General features: G+C 46.0%; 1 protein-coding gene across 2 annotated transcripts in view; it reads right to left on the bottom strand.

The window, feature by feature from the left end:
* REPS2 (RALBP1 associated Eps domain containing 2) overlaps positions 1-19,417 on the bottom strand; it is a 293,374-nt gene that overhangs the window by 221,449 nt on the left and 52,508 nt on the right. For both annotated transcript variants that reach the window (XM_075336286.1, XM_075336285.1), the window contains exon 2: positions 8,846-8,969. In XM_075336286.1, coding sequence (XP_075192401.1) covers positions 8,846-8,969 — 124 coding nt within the window. The remainder of the gene's footprint in view (positions 1-8,845; positions 8,970-19,417) is intronic.

Here is a 19,417-nt window from a genome sequence, read left to right as displayed (position 1 = left end):
TTCAGATTACAGACTCTGACACTCTATACTGTGCTTTCTCTGGTGCTTTTGAGTTGCACAGGCAGGTTTGGGAGTCGACCAGCTGTGTGCTCATTAGTAATATCTGCTAGCCTGCTGATTACTTTAAAGATCACATGTTGCGGGAGACCAACCAGAGTTGCTCTCCGCCTTTTTAAGATGGAGGAACCTGTCTTCTCATGCTGACTATAACTTTTTGCTTATCCAGTCGATATGCTGTTGTGTTCCAATAACTGATTTACTGCGTGTTGCTTGGTGTGCTGTGGAATTCCTCCTGTCATCTGGTTATTTCCTCCCTGCTCTTTATTTTCCTCATTTGTTGTCTGATAACTATGTGTGAGCGTGCTGTGAGATACAGTTTTGGTCTCCTGTTTGTCCATATCAGTGGGTTCAGCCACTCCTGTCCTGGCCTTCACCTGGGGTGGGGCAGGTGGAGTATTAGATCAGGGCTGGCAAGGAGAATCGCAAGGAAATAGACCCAGACATTGTTACCATTAGATGTATCTCTTGGAGTAGGGCCAGTCTACTAGCCCCGGTCTCCTGTTATCCCCTCACACTCCATGACAGCCGGACTGTCAGCTTCCTTTGCCGTTGTGAGTTCAACCTGCAGTCACAGTTGATACAGTGAGAACCGCCAGCTGTAAACTCTGGTGACATCACTGACATGCCCGCCTCTCACAGCCTGTGGCTCCCTGTGCTGCCCTCAGTGTGTTCCAGAGGCTGCAGTGAACGGTCATGTTTTCTAATGTCACTGCTCACTGCTTCATCCATATGTACTTTAGCTATAAAAAGACCCTATTACCTATAAAAACTAACACACTGCCTTAGCCCACTATCAATGATAAATCTATACTACCCTAGGGCACCAGGGATGTTATAATTAACAATTTCACTGCCCTAGCCCACCAGGGATGTTACTATTAATAACTTCACTGCCCTAGACCACTAGGTATTAGCATCTACACTGCCCTAGCCCACCAGGGATATTATAATTAACAACTTCACTGCACTAGCCCACCAGGAATGCTACTATTAACAACGTCACTGCCCTAGCCGATTAGGTATTAACATCTACACTGTCCTATCCCACCAGTGATGTTATAATTAACAGCTTCACTGCCCTAGCCCACTAAGTATTAACATATACACTGCCTAAGCCCACCAGGATGTTATTATTAACATCTACACTGCCCTAGCCCACTAGGCAGGGCTGGCTCCAGGTTTTTGTGGGCCCCGGGCAAAAGAGTCTCAGTGAACCCCACCCACATACAGACACGCACATACAGATACGTGCACATACAGGCATACATACATTTAAATATTTAAAGATAAATTCAGAAACATACATATAAGCAGACAAATCCATACATAGCCATATACACTGACATACTGTCACGCTCCCCGGGTCCCGGCGCCGCCTGTCACTCACCGCCCCGGTCCCCGATTTCCCTGCCCGCGGCTCTGCGTCCTGCTCTTCCTCCTGTGCGTCCTCCGTGCCTCCCGCCCGCTGGCCCCGGTGTGCAGCTGCGTCTCGGATCTCTCTGCCTGGCTCCCCTGCATCTCCTTCACTGCTTCCTGCACTGGTTTCCGCCACCTGAGCCTCGCGCATGCGCATTAGGGCGCGCGCATGCTCACTCACCTCTTCTTAAAGGGCCAGCGTCCCGGAAACAGGATATGGGTGAATTCAGGTACAGGCTATATAAGACTTCCTTTTTCATATGGCCGGTGCCTGATCAATGTGTTCCCTGAGCTAGATGTTCAGGTCCCTCTGTGCCTTGCACCTATATTAACCCTGCCTCTTCTGCAGAGTCCGTCTGCCATCCTGACCGGGTCCCAGAGTGCCGATCTCCCAGGAAGTGTCCCGGTGACCGTTTGCTGAGGATCCCGCCATCTCCCGTCAGCCTGAACCCAACACCTGGACTTCACCTGGATACTTCAGCCTGCATGTCCCACTGAATCCGGACACTGTCGGCTGGGACTACTCGGCACCTGTACCCGGTTCCCGTCATCTGTCCTGCCTCCGGTTCCCGTTGGACTCTTAGTCATCTCCCGTGCCAATCTCTGAAGGACCCGTACCCCGTACTACCTGTGTTCCGGCTGCCGTGCATTTAGGCCCTCTGGTGAGGTGACCAGACAGTCCCTGTATAGGGGTTAGCTCTTGGTTGCCTCCCTGGGGGAGTCCGGTGCACGGTCCCGTGAATCCACCTCCAGGACCTTACACATACATAGATATACACATCATACATACAGACACATTAGAGATATTATTAATATGGGGAAGCCAGCAGCAGCCTCACTCCCCTCCCCAATTGTATCTCGTCCAGCTCCTCCTGGGCATGTGGCTGTGCTGTGCTGATTGGTGGCCATCACTAACAGACATGGCTGCACACAGAGCACACTGACACTGCTGTATATACATCACAGGAGAGGCTGGGGACATACACATTACTGGGGGGCATACACCTTACTGAGGAGGGGGCATACAGCGTCAAAGGGGGGATACAGCTCTGAGGGCTATACAGCAGTGGGGTAGAGGGGGACATACAGCTCTGGGGGTTATAAAGCACTGGGGTGGTAGGGACATAGAGCCCTGGGGGGTATACAGCACTGGGGTGGAAGGGACATAGGGCTCTGGGGGGGTATACATCACTGGGGTGGAGGTGACATACAGCTCGGGGGGTATAGAAGTTTTCAGCCCCCATATTCCTCTATATAACATAGTGCACCCATACTGCTCCACATAATTTAATGCAGCCTCATATTACTCCATATAATGCACCAGCATATTCCTCCATAGTATTATGCAGCCCCAATAGTCCTCCATATAGAATAATGCACCAATTATTCCTCCATATGATATAATGCACCTCAGATTGCTCCACATAATGTAATGTAGCCTCATATTCCTCCATATAGTATTATGCAGCCCCCATGTGGCAGCATTATGCAGCCCCCATGTGGCAGCACTATGCAGCCCCCCATGTGGCAGCATTATGCAGCCCCCATGTGGCAGCACTATGCAGCCCCCATTTGGCAGTACTATGCAGCCCCCGTTGGCAGCACCATGCAGCCCACATGTGGCAGCACCATGCAGCCCATTTGTGAATGTCGTCTGTGTGACTGCTGTTCTGGAGCTCCCTCTGGTGGCCAGGTATGGTAGTGGAGTTGAATCTGAGCCTGTGACTCAGACAGGTATCGGCGTTAATTGGAAATTGGGGAAGTCCAATTGCAGACAAGTCTGGTCTATATAGGAGAGCATTTTCTGCCCTGCGATCACCTTTTATAATTGTATTTTTCTCTGTGTCTGTTCCTGGCCTGGAGATTTGTCCTTCCCTGTATTCCTGAGCAAGACTTCTGCAGATAAGTTTTATTTTTTGCCTTGCTTTTTGGTTTATACCTTAGGGTGTTGTTTTTCCTTGTTTTGCTGTGTATCTGTTTTCTTGCATGTGATGTTTTGTTTCAATTGTGTTGTGAACATGGGGGTTCCCCCTTTGCTAGCTCTCCTGCAGGAAAAGGAATTTTTATCCCTGTCTGATTTGATTATTTTCTTTTCTGTATTTTGTGTTCTTTTGGTTTTTTGTTCTCCCATTATTTACAGGAGTACCTGATATAGTAGGGGTGAGGTCGTATGACCTCCAGGGCTATTTTTACCATCAGGAGTTTAGTATTTTTCTATAGGGATTTTGCACTGACCACAATCAGTTCCTTTCCTTTGCTTTCTATCAAGTTAGTTGGGCTTCGCCTTTGCTAAATCTATTTTTCCTGAGTATTGTTTTTCCTATATCACCATAATCTTTGCATGTGGGGTGCTACCTACTCCTTTGGGGACTGCTCAGAGGCAGGGTAGATTTTCTCATTTCATTCTGTGAGGCGTAGCTAGTTCCTCAGGCTGTGACGTGGCGTCTAGGTTTTTAGGAACACGCCACGACTACTTCTAGTGTGTTCTGATAGTCAGGGGATTGCGGTCAGCACAGGTTCCAACTACTCCTGTTTCTTGGTGTTTTTTCACCAATGGGAGTTTTTTGTAATCTTCCACGGTTACCGGATCATAACACAGCCCCCATATGGCAGCACCATGCAGCCCCATATCGTTTAATGCAGCCCCATAGTTGTCTGGACACTGTGATTAATACATACTCACTTCTCCCCATTCCCCCACTTCTGCGGTCTCCTCAACGCGTCCACTGTTCTGCCGCTCTGACAGCTCAGGACACAGGCGCGCACACTAATGACGTCATCGCGCTCCTCTATACTGAGTTGTTAGAGGCAGAGCGCAGACAGATTCTGCAGGAGAATGATGAGAGAGGAAGCACGCTGCTCCCTCTGTCATCATTGCTTTCAATTGTATCAGCATCTGCTGATACAGCCCCTGTGCTGGCACCCGGCCTCTCTGACTCATGGGCTCCATAGCGGCTGCGTGGCCTGTCGCCATTGGCGGTATGCCACCTTACCGTCTGCAAGTGGGCCCCCTTGGCGGTCTAGGGCCCCGGCACTTGCCCAGGTGTTCAGGGAGCTGACGCCAGTCCTGCCACAAGGGATTGAATTATTACTTAGGTTTCAGATAATTCCATTTATTTGCATCTGATCTATAATGGGTTTGCCTTGATTGGAATGTTGTAGTGAGTCTCATCATTATATATATTTGATTTATTATGTCCTCTTGGATGATTAATTAAAGAGGGGTGTTGGGTGGGTGATTTACTATGGCTGTCATAACCCATTTAGATATTGGGAGCTGGCGTGGATGTAATAATGGGCATCGCCATATCATTCACTGTATCCTTTTGTAGGCCCCTCATTTAGGCCAGCAGCACCTTTTAGTGTTTTGAGTGTAGGGCCTTAAGGGTTAGCCATTGTTATACTAGGGTGCCAACCTCCGCAGTTAGGAAGGGAGATACTAAGGATTCTGCCCTGGGCCCCTTCCCCTTACCTGTATGTGTAACAACATGGTTTTTAATATATGCACTGGTGTGTGAATTTGCAGTTTATAATAAAGTTGATTATTTTAAGTAAGGTTTTTTTCTTCGGTGGTTTGTTTATAGCCCTTTCTTGATATTCAATTGGTATTGTGTTATACTTCTTGTAATTATATTAATATCAGCTTCACTGCCCCATATTTCCAGGGATGATGCCATTGACATATCCACTGTCCTAGCCCACCAGGGTTGTTGCTTAGGGTAGCATTACTGGTGAACTAGGGCAGTGTAGATGTTAATAATAACATCGTGGTGGGCTTGGGAAGTGTAGATGTTAATATCTAATCAGCCAGGGCAGTGACGTTGTTAATAGTAACATCACGGTGGGCTAAGGCAGTGAAATTGTTAATTATAACATCCCTGGTGCCCTAGGGCAGTGCAGATGTATCATTGATAGTGGGCTAAGGCAGTGTAGGTGTTAGTTCATCCACATGTAGCAAAGCTGAGGATCGTCATAGGATATCATTTTGTAGATTATGTCGGACCTGCGGGGCTGTTCTGGGGGTTAATAAATGGGTGAAAAAGGGTGTTTGTGCTTTTTATTTCAAATAAAGGATTTTACTGTTTGTGTTTATTTATTTTGTCTTACAGGGTTAGTAATAGGGGTGTCTCATAGACATCTCTTCATTACTAACCCAGGACTTGATGGTAGCTGTTATTTTTGACAAATCACAGCTATCATCAACCCCATATAGTAAAATGATTGCCACCGCCCCAAGGCAGTCAGGATGACCAGGTTAAAGTGCCACATTTGGTGCATCTAATGTGATGTGCCACTTCTGGGGCATCTCCAGGCTTCTAATTTTTGGCTGGGGCACGCCAATAACCACGGCCCTTCCCAGCCCGATAGAATCCCACAGCTGTCATCTTCATCTGCCCTAGTTGGGAAAAATAGAGGGGACCCAACATCATTTTTTTTTAAATGATTTATTTTGCATATTTTCTCATGGAGTACTGCTTTGGAAATAAGTCTCTGTACATGCCTGGGTATTTTCAATGAGATTTGTTACCTTCTTGCTACAGATTGACACATCTGAGCAGATTTGGATGGAAAAGTCATGTTTACTACCATAGTACCCAGATTGTTTTCACCATATTAAATTGGTTTTCCAGGCTGAAATGAAAATATTGAATACACTATCACAGTTCACCCTGAATACTACGAAGAAGTGCATGGTCTTGTGTCCAAATGTATGCGATTTGCATACTTATATTCACATCAAGTGCCGACTAATCTCATCCAGCTTCTCAATTTTTTATTGAGAGAAGCCGGATGAGAATAGTCTGCACATGAATACACGTATGTAAATCACATATATGCAGCACAAGATCACTTGGGATTCATGACAGTGTGCACATCATATAATGTAATTCAGCAATCTGCAGTCACATAGTGTGATTACAACTAGAGCTGCTCAGACTCCGGCGGGTCCGGCGGCTTGCTGCTCAATTAAAAGAAAAATCCTATCCGCTCCAGAATCCAGTACCCATATAAGTCTATGGGGACCAGAATCCAGAGATTAAAAACGTCACAGAAGGGATAGGGGCGTAGGAGTGCGTGCAGTATACTCACTGAGGCTGTGTCATGGCAGCATATTCCTTGCGGGTCATTTCCCTTCCGGAACCGACAATTGACTATTCACTGCTTTGCTCACCCATCGGCGCATGTAATTGGTTGCAGTTAGATGCACCCCCACCCTCAGTGGCAGCAAGTCAGGTGACTGCAACCATTCATAGGCGCCAGAATGGCCGGTGGGCAGGGAAAGCAGTGTAAATGTCTGCGGGCCAGTATGGTGGTATAAAAATAAATCAATAAATAAAACAATTAGTGCAGGGTCCCCGTATTCTGATGCCAGCACAGATAAAGCCCGCGGCCGCAGCCCCCAGCTGTCAGGCTTTATCTGTGCTGTGTATCCAGAGCTCAGAGTCACACGTGCGAGGGACTCGCATCACATCACCTGACAGCTGCACACTCTCCTAACACGTGCATGCATTTACGTAGAAACACATGTGGCCGACCTGCTCCTGTCAGAAGAGTGTGCGACTGTGCCAGGTGATGTGACGCGAGACTCGCACGAATCCCTCGCAAGTGTGAGGAACCTAAGAGAAACCAAATGCAGCTTTTTTTTTATTTTTATTTTTTAATTTTTGTTATTATTATTTCAATAAATAATTTAAAAAAAACCACGTGCCCCAATTTTGATACCCAGCCAAGATAAACCAGCTGGGGGCTGGTATTCACAGCCCGCAGCCGCCCGTATTGCCGCATCCATTAGATGTGACAATCTCAGAGCTTTACTGGCTCCTCCCGTTGCCCTGCTGCGGTGGCAATCGGGGTAATATCAGGGGTTAATAACAGCGCACAGCTGCTACTAAGCCTTAGGTTTGTGATGGCACAGGCGTCTATGAGATACCTGCATCACAACCTGTACATGAAAGTAAATAAACACAGACCCCAAAAAATACATTATTTGGAATAAAATACAAAAAACACCCTCTTTCACCACTTTATTAACTCCAAACACACCTCTAGGTCCAAAGTAATCCACACAGGATCCCATGGATATTCAGCTCTGCTACATCTGAATATCACAGCGATCGGCCATAGAACAATACCGCTCGCTGTGAGCTCCAGAAAATAAATGAGCTGCGCAATGAGCGGTGACATCACTCAGGTCATTTGAGGTCACAGCTGGAGGTTCCCACGGTCCTTCACCTGTGATCGCAGGTAACCCAGGTGGAGGTCACTGAGTTCATAGACCTGCATCTCCTAGCAGAAAATCCCATTTTTTTTTTGCCAAGAGATGCAGATTTTGTGCTGAAATTTTTACACCATATTCCTGCACCCAATCTATATCTCCTGGCAAAAAAAGCGTTGTTTTTTTTTTTACGCATTTTTTGCTGCGTTTTTTGTTACGTTTTCTTCCCAGGCTGTTTGCTGTGGTTTTGTGCCAGGAGGTACATATTTGGTGGTGAAATTGTTGGCAACAGATTTCAGCACCAAATTTCCACCTCCTGGCAAAATTTTTCTTTTGCATTTTTGGGCCAAGGAATGCAAATTTGATGCTGAAATTTTTACACCATATTTCTGCACTCAATCTATACCTCTTGGCAAAAAAACCAGCGCACTTTACTAGCACTTCCCATTGCCCTGGTGCGGTGGCAATCGGGGTAATAACAGGGGTTTATAACATTGCATAGCTGCTACTAAACCATAGGTTGTGATGTCACAGGTGTCTATGAGATACCTGCATCACAACCTGTAAATGAAAGTAAATAAGTACAAACAGAGAAAAAATCCTTTATTTGGAATAAAATTCAAAAACACACCCTCTTTCACCACTTTAACCCCCAACACACCCCTCCAGGTCTGGTGTAATCCACACGAGGTCCCATGCTGCTTTCAGCTCTGCTACATCTCGCAGTGAGCGGCCGTTGAACACTACCGCCGGCTGTGAGTGACAACTGCAGGAAGATGCTGTCACAGGCTGGGGGCGCATCTGACTGCAACCAATCACAGACGACAGGATGGCCAGTGGGCGGGGAAAGCTGTTTTTATACAATGAGCCTAATGCGGAGTACAGGAAGTGAATGCGCGACCCAGAAGCAGTTTGCTGCCATGACACCCAGTCATGCTTTACATTGTGCATACTACATGCTTTACTCCAAGTGCATAGGAGCTGAGCTCAGCTTGGCAAAGGCCACTACACATTGAATAGATAAGCATGTAAGAATAGATAAATCTAGATTACGTATATAGATTTACAGATAGTAATGGTTGCACCTGCTTAATTTGATTAATGATTGCACCAAAACAGACACATCTACAGCATACGATACCATTTCCTCACCAGACTTGATGCTCTCCATGTGAACTGCAAGACCAGCTTGTGCTGCAGAGATTAATTTCAAAGCAATAAAAAACTGAGCTGGACCGAAGAAACCCACATGTTTTGCTCCGCACAATTCTGTGATCTAAGAGAAAAAAAATGACAAAGAGAGCAATTCTATTGGTAAGTACATATTTTACAAGAATAGGTTAGAATTACAAATTTACTTCTATAACCTGACTCTCAGGCTATGTGCCCACGTTGCTTTTTTATGTGCTTCTTTTCTACACACAAAAAAACATGTTTTGGCAGGAAAAAAGTAACTGAAAAACTATGTATTTTTAATTGTGTTTGCATGTTTTTTTACTTGAGTTTTTTCTTGCTTCTGTTTGTGTTTTTTTTTAGTTATGGCGATGTGACGCCCTTGGCAGGCCAGGTAGTCACAAATAGGCCCCTGCACAACACCTTCCCTCACAGGTAACAACAGCCGACCTTCAAAACCCTAGTCACCCCCCTCAGGGCTAGATAGACACACCAGGGGGCGGAACCAGGTGGTTGGAAGACGCCCACCGAGGAGTCTAGACAGCCCGGGGCGGGAAAGTAAACAGTCAAGTGTTAGAGTTCAAGTTGGAGAGGAGTGTGGGCTGGAGCTGTGCCCAGCTCCAGCAGAGGCGAATACCCCCAAATTGAAAGGCGCCAGGGTAGGAGCCCTGGTGCCACTGGCTAGGAGGCAGACGGCGGTCTCCATCTGCAGGAGCCGGGAAGACGGCTCGGTGGAACCGAGGTGGACCGGGACGGGGTTGTAGCCCGCTGGTACCGACCTAGGGAACCGACTCGGAAACCGAAGCACACAGGGGGGTACTCGGACCCTGAAGCCGGGACCAGAAGCGATTGGAACCGGTTAATTAACCGACTGAGGCCAGGACTAGAGGTCCTGTCCCACCCAAAGTCCCTACTAGAAGACAACAGCCCACCGAGGGGGATAGAAGGCTACCGCCAGGGCTCAGAGATCCCATGGGCCAGCGTCTGCAGGCAACGGGAGGGGTTAACAACTTGCTGCATAACATCTCCCCTTGGTGCCCTGTAACTGCAGGGGTCGTGTCCAACCAACCTCACACATACCGTGGGTGGCATCACAAACTTAATACGGCTCAGCCCATACATATGCGTCCTACATCCACCACCCACCACCCCTTTTCATTCGGAGTGTCCGCGGGATCCCCCAGGTCGGAGACCCTCAAGCCACCACACCTGAAGGCCCGGACCCGAGCAGCGCCGGCTGCTGGCACGGGGGCGGCACAGCGATCGCGGGAGTTCAGGCGCTCTACGCTTGAAGAGCCCAGGTTACTGAGCTACAGAGAGCCTCACACACCGTGCTGTATGAAGGATGTGTTAGGCTAGATTTACATTTCCGTTATTTTGCATCAGTCACATGCGTTGCTTGACGCTTGTACAACGGATGACAAGAATTGGAATTAATTGTCATGATAAAGCAGATTCCGTTGTAAAATGCGCGAGAGAACAATCAGCTGATTGTTCACAATAGCCAGCTGCCGGCTTTTGAGAGCGATCAGTTGATCTCCCAGCCGACGGCTTTTGAGTGCGATCAGCTGATCGCCCAGCGGCTGGCTTCTGTTTACAATCAGCTGATCGGCCGGCTATTGTGAACGATCAGCTGATCACTCACAGAAGCCGGCCGCCGGGCGATCAGCTGATTGTTCGGCCGCCGAGAGAGACATTCATTTGAATGATTAAACACAAGATTTGAGCATGCGCAGTGAAAACATAAGGATTTCGCTACTCAAAAAACGTTACATGCTGCGTTCCTGCCGCCCGACAGTCAGTCGTTCCATGACTGATCAGTCGGGCGGAGGATGCAACGCAAGGGCATCAGTTTCAATCCGCCGCTCATACAAGTCTATAGGAAACAACGGAATCCGCCAAACGGATTGCGTTGTTTATCAGAGCGGCGGATTGTGACTGATCATAAACAACGGAAATGTGAACCGAGCCTTAGGTGAAATGCTGTGCTATAATCCACTGTAGCGATAAAGCATTGCAGTGGATTATAGAAACGCAGAAAAAAAACACAGAACCAGTTGACGTGCTGCTTCTTTATTCAGCCACAAAATCTGCAAGTAAAAAAGAAGCAAGTGCACAGCAACTCACAATTCTCATAGACTTTGCTGGGATGCTTTTTCCTTGCTTTTATTGATTAAAGTAACCAAAGAGAAACGCATAGAAGGGCAGGAGCTACTCACATGTTTGGATTTTTATTGCAATGACACTGTGGTATAATTAATATACTAACTTTAGTTTGAAGCTCAGCATGATTACAGCGAAACTAAATTTATATATTACTTTTTAAACCCTTGCCAATCAGGCAAATTTAACCTCATAACGACGGCCGTACGACTTAAAGCGGCGGCAAAACAGGGTACTTATTCTGTTCCGCCGCTTTAAAGCGGCGGCCCGAAAAAACCCTGTAGCGCCCCCCAGCGACCGAAAATCTCGGGGGTTTCAGCTACCGGGGGTAGCTGAGACCCCCCAGATTATGAATCGGGGTGTTTTTTTTGGACCCCGACCATGTGATCGCCGGTATACACCGTATACCGACGAACACATGAAAAAAAAAGAAATGGCCGGTAAAACTGATTTCTTTTTCATCTGACATGATCAAACATGTCAGATGAGAAAGAAATCTAACCCCCTAGTGCCCCCAAAGCCCCCGGTACCGGAGAGTCCCCCCACCCCCACCCCTACCCCCACCGGACATCCAAAATGGCGCCGAAGCGCACAGAAAACTGCCGCCGGCGCCGGCTCTGCAGTCATTTCCCTCCGATCTGAAATGATCAAACATTTCAGATCGGAGGGAAATGTCCTCCCCCTGACCCCTCCTCCGGTCCACCGGAGCCCTCTGGTCACCGGAGCCCCCTCCGGTCTCCAGAGCCACCCCCCCTCCCCCCTCCGGAGCGTGGAAGATGGCGGCGCACAGCGCGCGGCCGCCTTCATTCTGCTCTTTCTGCCGCATGTGACACGTCACATGCGGCAGAAAGGTGTCCCCAGGTCCCACTAGGTCACCCCCGGTCACCCCCCGTCACCCCCCCCCCCCAAGCCCCCGGTTATACGTTACCGGTCTGCCGCTCCGGGCCCGCGATCGCCGCCTCCTTCTTCAATGCTGGCGGCGCATGCGCAGACAGCGGCTGTCAGCTGGATCCCTGCAAGCAGGGATCCTGCTGACGTCGCTGATGCACAGGCTCCACTGTGGACCGGGGGAGGGTGAGTGCAGTGATCTGCAGCCACACTCCTCACATGGAGAGGCTGCTGTTCCAGAAAATGGGGGGTACGTTCTGTGAGCGTGCCCCTCATATTCTGGAATGAGCTTACTGCAGGTCACTCTGCCCTAGGTTGGACCGGGGCAGAGTGAGTGCAGTATTCTCAGATTACTGCACCCACACTGCTCATGGAGAGCTTGCTCTTCCAGAAAATGGGGGATACGTTCCCTGAACGTGCCCCCCATATTCTAGAAGGTCCAGAGTCGCCGAGGGACCTCCAAAATGGATTACAGCGACCGAAATTTCTTTATTTTCAATAAATTGGTAAAAGAGGAATGTTTCGGGGAGTGTTTTTTCAAATAAATTTTTTTTTTGTCTTTTTTTTTTCTATTACTGACTGGGTTAGTGATGTCGGGTATCTGTTCAGATGCCGTGACATCACTAACCCCAGGGCTTGATGCCAGGTGACATTACAGCTGGTATCAACCCCATATATTACCCCGTCTGCCACCGCACCAGGGCGCGGGATGAGCTGGGGCGAAGCGCCAGGATTGGCGCATCTAATGGATGCGCCACTTCTGGGGCGGCTGCGGCCTGCTATTTTTAGGCTGGGAAGAGTCCAATAACCATGGCTCTTCCCACCCTGAGAATACCAGACCCCAGCTGTCCGCTTCACCTTGGCTGGTGATCTAATTTGGGGGGGACCCCACGTTTTTTTTTTTTTTAAAAAAACGCCTGGGGAGCCCTCCAAATTGATCACCAGACAAGGTGAAGCTGTCAGCTGTGGTTTGCAGGCTACAGCTGTCTGCTTTACCCTAGCTGGCTATCAAAAATAGGGGGGACCCCACGTCATTTATTTTAATTATTAATTTTTTGGGGGGCTAAATACAAGGCTAGGCACCCTTTAGTGCCACATGAAAGGCACTAAAGGGCGCCAGCTTAGAATATGCAGGGGAATGGGACGTTATATTTGTTTGACATCTATCCATTCATCCATTGTAGCATTTTACGCTGTGTGCCCACAATCAGGGTTTGCAGCGTTTTGGGCGCAGAGTGTTTTCCCTGTGTCCATAATGCTGCGTTGTGCAGTAGAAGCACAGTGGCAGGATTTTTAGAAATCCCGTGCCCACTGTGCTTCTTTTCTCCGCAGCATAAACCGACCTGTGGCGCAGCTTCCCGAGCCTCAGCATGTCAATTTATGCTGCGGAGATGAGTGTTCTCTGCAGGTAGCATAGAGCTCCACAGCGGCCTGAACCCAAATCGTGGGCTTGGGCAGCTGCGTTCTCCCGTGGACAACACTCACATCTCTGCAGGAGGCTGACACTGTGTACTAGATGCCGTGTCGCTGGATCATGGCCACAGAGCCTAACAGTGAGACATTTGTTGCTACAGCAACATTTTTGTGAAGTACCTGTGGATTCAAAATGCTTACTATACTCCTGAATAAAATCCAGTTTCCAAAATGGGGTCACTTGTGGGGGTTTTCTGATGTAGGGGCCCTGCTAATGTGACATGGTGCGCGCAATTTATTTCAACTTTTCCAGAATTCAAATGGTGCTCCCTCCATTCCAAGCCCTCCCATTTATCCAAACAGAGGTTTTTGGCCACATGTGGGGTATCCCTGTGCTCATAAGACATTGGATAACAACCTGTGGGGTCCACGGTTTGTTGTTGTCTCTTGAAAAAGTGAGAAATTTGATGCTAAAGCAACAGTTTTGTGAAAAAAATGAAAATTTTCAATATGGCAACCTAAGCTTATCAAATTCTGTGAAGTACTCGTGGATTCAAACTGCTCACTATACACCTTGATAAAAGCCTTGAGGTGTCTTGTTTCCAGAATGAAGTCACTTGTGGGGGACCGCCACTGTTTAGGCACCTCAGGGGCTCTCCAAATGCAACCTGGCGTCCGCTATTGATTCCAGCCAATTTTGCAGTCAAATGGCACTCCTTCCCTTCCGAGCCCTGCCATGCGCCCAAACAGTTGATTTCCACCACATATAAGGTATCGCCAAACTCAGGAGAAATTGCACAATAAATGTTATGCTGAATTTTTTCCTTTTACTCTTGTAAAAAAAAAAGCTACCTGGTTGAAATAACAATTTTGTGGTAAAATTTTATTTTTTTTTTTTCATGGCTCAACGTTATAAAATTCTGTGAAGCACCTGGGGGTTCAGGGTACTCACCAAACATCTAGATAAATTCCTTGAGGGGCCTAGTTTCCAAAATGGGGCCACTTGTGCGGGGTTTCTGCTGTTTAGGTACCTTAGGGGACCTCCAAATGCGACATGGTGCCCGCAATCTTTTTCAGCCAAATTTCCTTTCTAAAATTCAAATATTGCTCCTTTCGTTCCAAGCCCTCCCATTTGTCCAAACAAAGGTTTCAGACCACATGTGAGGTATCACCGCGCTCATAAAAAAGTGGTTAACAAACCTTGAGGTCAAATTTTTGGAATTACCTCTTGAAAAAGTGAGAAAATTGATGCTAAAGCAACATTTTTGAGAAAATTATTAAAATTTTCAATATGACAACGTAACGTTAACAAAATCTGTGAAGTACCTGTGGATCTAAAATGCTCACTATACCCCTAGATAGAAGCCTTGAGGGGTCTAGTTTCCAAAATGGTGTCACTTGTGAGGGATTTCTTCTGTTTAGGTACCTTAGCGGACCTGTAAATGCAACATGGTGCCCGCAATCTATTTCAGCCAAATTTGCTTTCCAAAATTCAAATATTGCTCCTTCTGTTCCGAGCCCTCCCATTTGTCCAAACAGAGGTTTCTGACCACATGTGGGGTATCGGCGCGCTCATAAGAAAGTGGGGAACAAGTTTTGAGGTCCATTTTGTTGTGTTATTTCTTCTAAAAGTGAATAAATTTGGGTTAGAGAAACATTTTTAGGTAAAATTTAATTTTTGCTTTTTTTCATTCCACATTGCTTTTGTTCATGTGAAGCACCTGAAGGGTTAATAAACTTCTTGAATGTGGTTTTGAGTACTTTGGGGGGTGCAGTTTTTAGAATGGTGTCACTTTTGGGTATTTTCTGTCATCTAGGCCTATTGAAGTCACTTCAAATGTGATGTGGTCCCTAAAAAACTGGTTTTGTAAATTTTGATGTAAAAATGAGAAATTGCTGATAAACTTTGAACCCCTCTAACTTCCTAACAAAAAAAAATGTGGTTTCCAAAATTGTGCTGATGTAAAGTAGACAAGTGGGAAATGTTATTTATTAACTATTTTGTGTCACAGAAATCTCTGGTTTAACGGTATAAAAATTCAAAAGTTGAAAATTGCTAAATTTTCAAAATTTTTGCCAATATTCAATTTTTTTCATAAATAAACACAAAAAATATTGTCCTAAATTTGGTACTAACATGAAGTCCAATATGTGACGAAAAAACAATCTCAGAATCACCGGGATCCGTTGAAGCGTTCCAGAGTTATAACCTCATGAAGTGACACTGGTCAGAATTGCAAAATTTGGTCTGGTCATTAAGGTGAAAATTAGCTCCGTCACTAAAGGGTTAATTTTTGAGCTTTAGTTTTTTTCCCTTCTACCAAGAACCATAACTATTTAATTTTATTCTTTGAATTAACTATCCATATTAGGGCTTGTTTTTTATAGGACAAAGTGTAGTCTTGTATGGCAACATACATTTTATCATACATTATCCTATTTTCATCTTCATGACCAGGCCGATTTTTAAAATTCTGACCAGTGTCACTTTATGATGTAATAACTCTGGAACGCTTAAACGGATCCCAGTGAATCTGAGATTTTTTTTGTGACATATTTTACTTAATGATAGTGGTAAATTTAGGATGATATTTTTGTATTTATCTGTGAAAATATCAGAAATTTGACGAAAATTTTGAAAATTTTGCAATTTTCATACTCTGAATTTTTATGTCTGTAAACCAGAGCATTCTGTCACACAAAATAGTTAATAAATGACATTTCCCACGTGTCTACTTTACATCAGAAATCATTTTGTTTTTGTTAGGAAGTTAGAAGGGTTCAAAGTTTATCGGCAATTTCTCATTTTTTTCAACAAAATTGACTAAATCATTTTTTTAGGAACCACATCACATTTAAAGTGACTTTGTGAGGACTAGGTGATAAAAAATACACCAAAGTGATACCATGATAAAACTGCACCCCTCAAACTGCTCAAAACCACATCCAATAAGTTTATAAACCCTTTAGGTAGTTCACAGGAACTAAAGCAATGTGGAAGGAAAAAAATGAAAATGTTACTTTTGCATTTTTACAAGGGTAACAAGGCAAAAAGGACATAGAAGGGAAAGAGCGCAATTTGACTTTTTAAATGCAAAATTGGCTGGAATCATTAGCTGAAATGGTCTGCACCAGATTTCAGCAGCAAATTTCCACCTCCTGGCAGGAAAAACATTTTTTTTTTGCATTTTTGGGCCAAAGGATGCAAATTTGGTGCTGAACTTTTTATACCATATTCCTGCACTCAATATACAAGACAAAAAGGACATAGAAGGGAATGAGCGCTATTTGACTTTTTGAATGCAAAATTGACTGGAGTCATTAGCAGATGCTATGTTGCGCTTGGAAAACCCCTGATGTGCCTAAACAGTTAAGCTGCCCCACAAGTGACACCATTTTTGAAATGAGACCCCCTCAAAGAATTTATCTAGACATGTGCTGTGAAAGAAATCTAACGTTGAGCTGTGAAAATTATTATTTTTTTTTTTACCACAAAAATGCTGCTTTAACCCCAAATGTTTCATTTTCAAGAGTAAAGCCCACTTTACACGCTACTATATATCTTACGATGTGTCGGCAGGGTCACATCGTAAGTGACACACATCCGGCATCGTAAGTTACATTGTAGCATGTAACAGCTACGTGCGATTGAACGGTAAAACGTTCATCGCATACACGCCGTTCATTTCCTAAAAATTGAACGTCAGGTTGTTCATCGTACCCGGGGTAGCACGTATCGCAGTGTGTGACACCCTGTGAACGATAAACAGATCTTACCTGTGTCCTGCGGCTCCCACTGGCAATGCGGAAGGAAGTAGGTGGGCGGGATGTTTACATCCCGCTCATCTCCGCCCCTCCGCTTCTATTGGCCGGCTGCAGCGTGACGTCGATGTGACGCCGAATGTCCCTCCCACTCCAGGAAGTGGATGTTCGCTGCCCACAGCGAGGTCGTATGGACGGGTAAGTATGTGTGGCGGGGGGTTATTAGATTGTGCGACACATTCAACAAATTGACCGTGTCGCACATACGACGGGGGCGGGTACGATCGCATACGATATCGTATGCTTAATTGCAAGGTGTAAAGCAGGCTTTATAAGAACAAATTGACAGTGAAATTTGTTGTGCAATTTGTTCTGAGTTGTAAATACCCCATATGTGGTCAAAAACTACTTCTGAGAAACAGTACAACGTGAAGAATGGTTTGCAGGTGCCATGCTACATTGGTAGAGCCCCTGAGTTGCCAGGGCAGCATCTATCCCCCAAAAGTGACCCCATTTTACAAATTACACCCCTCAATGAATTAATCTAGGGGTTTAGTGAGTATATTGACACCATAGGTGTGTCAAAAATGTTTATCCTGTTGGGCAGTGAAGAAAAAATAATTATATATTTACCACTAAAATGTTGTTAAGATTTCCAATTTTCATATGGTGAATAGGTAAAAAAAATACCCCATTGTGTATTACACAATTTCTCCTGAACATGGCAATACCCCACATGTGACTGTACAATATTATTTGGCAACACGGCAGGGCTTGGGAAGGAAGGAGAGCCATTAGACATTTATAGCACAGATGTTCCTAGAATACTTTGCGGACTCCATTTTCAGAGACCCTAAGGGCCAGAACCACAGAAACCCTCTCAAGTGCCCACATTTTGGAAATTACACCCCTCTGGTAGTTCATATACGGGTGAAGTGACAATATTATTATTATTATTATTATTATTATTTATTATAGCGCCATTTATTCTATGGCACTTTACAAGTGAAAGAGGGTATACGTACAACAATCATTAACAGTACAAAACAATAGAAGAATACAAGGCACTCCCAAGATTGGCTGCAACGTGTGATTTATTTAATGTGCATAACAACAACAAAATGTTTTCGGTCCGTAGACCTTCCTCAGTAAGCACATTCGTGAAGAGGAGTTCAGCGTGGGTGATAAGCGCGGTGTCCACCGCCGCATGGAGGCAGCCTCCATGCGGCGGTGGACACCGCGCTTATTACCCACGCTGAACTCCTCTTCACGAATGTGCTTACTGAGGAAGGTCTACGGACCGAAAACGTTTTGTTGTTGTTATGCACATTAAATAAATCACACGTTGCAGCCAATCTTGGGAGTGCCTTGTATTCTTCTATTGACAAAAGGCCTTGGAACCTGAAGCGCACCCCTACATCTATTATCATCAGCACAGAGGAAGTGCCATTTACTTCTTGTTGTAACAGTACAAAACAGACTGGTATAGGAGGAGAGAGAACCCTGCCTGTGAGGGCTCACAGTCTACAGGGAATGGGTGATGGTACAATAGGTGAGGACACAGCTGGTTGCGCAGTGGTCTACTGGACTGAGGGCTATTGTAGGTTGTTGGCTTTGTGGAAGAGGTGGGTCTTGAGGTTCCTCTTGAAGCTTTCCACGGTAGGTGAGAGTCTGATGTGCTGAGGTAGAGCAGTCCAGAGTATGGGGGATGCACAGGAGAAATCTTGTACGCGATTTTGGGAAGAGGAAATAAGAGAGGAGCAGAGAAGGAGATCTTGTGAGGATCTGAGGTTGTGTGCAGGTAGGTACCGGGAGACTAGGTCACAGGTGTAGGGGGGAGACAGGTTGTGCATGGCTTTGTATGTCATTGTTAATGTTTTGAACTTGAGTCGTTGGGTGACGGGAAGCCAGTGAAGGGATTGGCAGAGTGGCGAGGCTGGGGAGTAGCGAGGGGAGAGGTGGATTAGGCGGGCCACAGAGTTTAGGATAGATTGGAGAGGTGCAAGAGTGTTGGAAGGGGGGCCAGAGAGCAGGAGGTTGCAGTAGTTGAGGCGGGAGATGATGAGGGCATGCACTAATGTTTTTGCTGATTCTTGGTTAAGGAAAGCACGGATCTGGGAGATATTTTTTAGTTGTAATCGGCATGAGTTGAAGAGGGCTTGGATGTGTGGCTTGAAGTATAGAGCAGAGTCGAGGGTTACTCCAAGGCAATGTGCTTGTGAGACTGGGGAAAGTGAGCAACCATCAAGTTTGATGGAAAGGCTTGTTGGAGCAGATGAGTGAGGAGGGGGAAAGACAATGAACTCTATTTTGCCCATGTTAAGT

This window comes from Anomaloglossus baeobatrachus, chromosome 2 (genome assembly GCF_048569485.1).
Source record: "Anomaloglossus baeobatrachus isolate aAnoBae1 chromosome 2, aAnoBae1.hap1, whole genome shotgun sequence".
NCBI lineage: Eukaryota > Metazoa > Chordata > Amphibia > Anura > Aromobatidae > Anomaloglossus > Anomaloglossus baeobatrachus.
The sequence above is the reverse complement of the archived record's forward strand: the minus strand, read 5'-3'. Positions and strand labels throughout refer to the sequence as shown.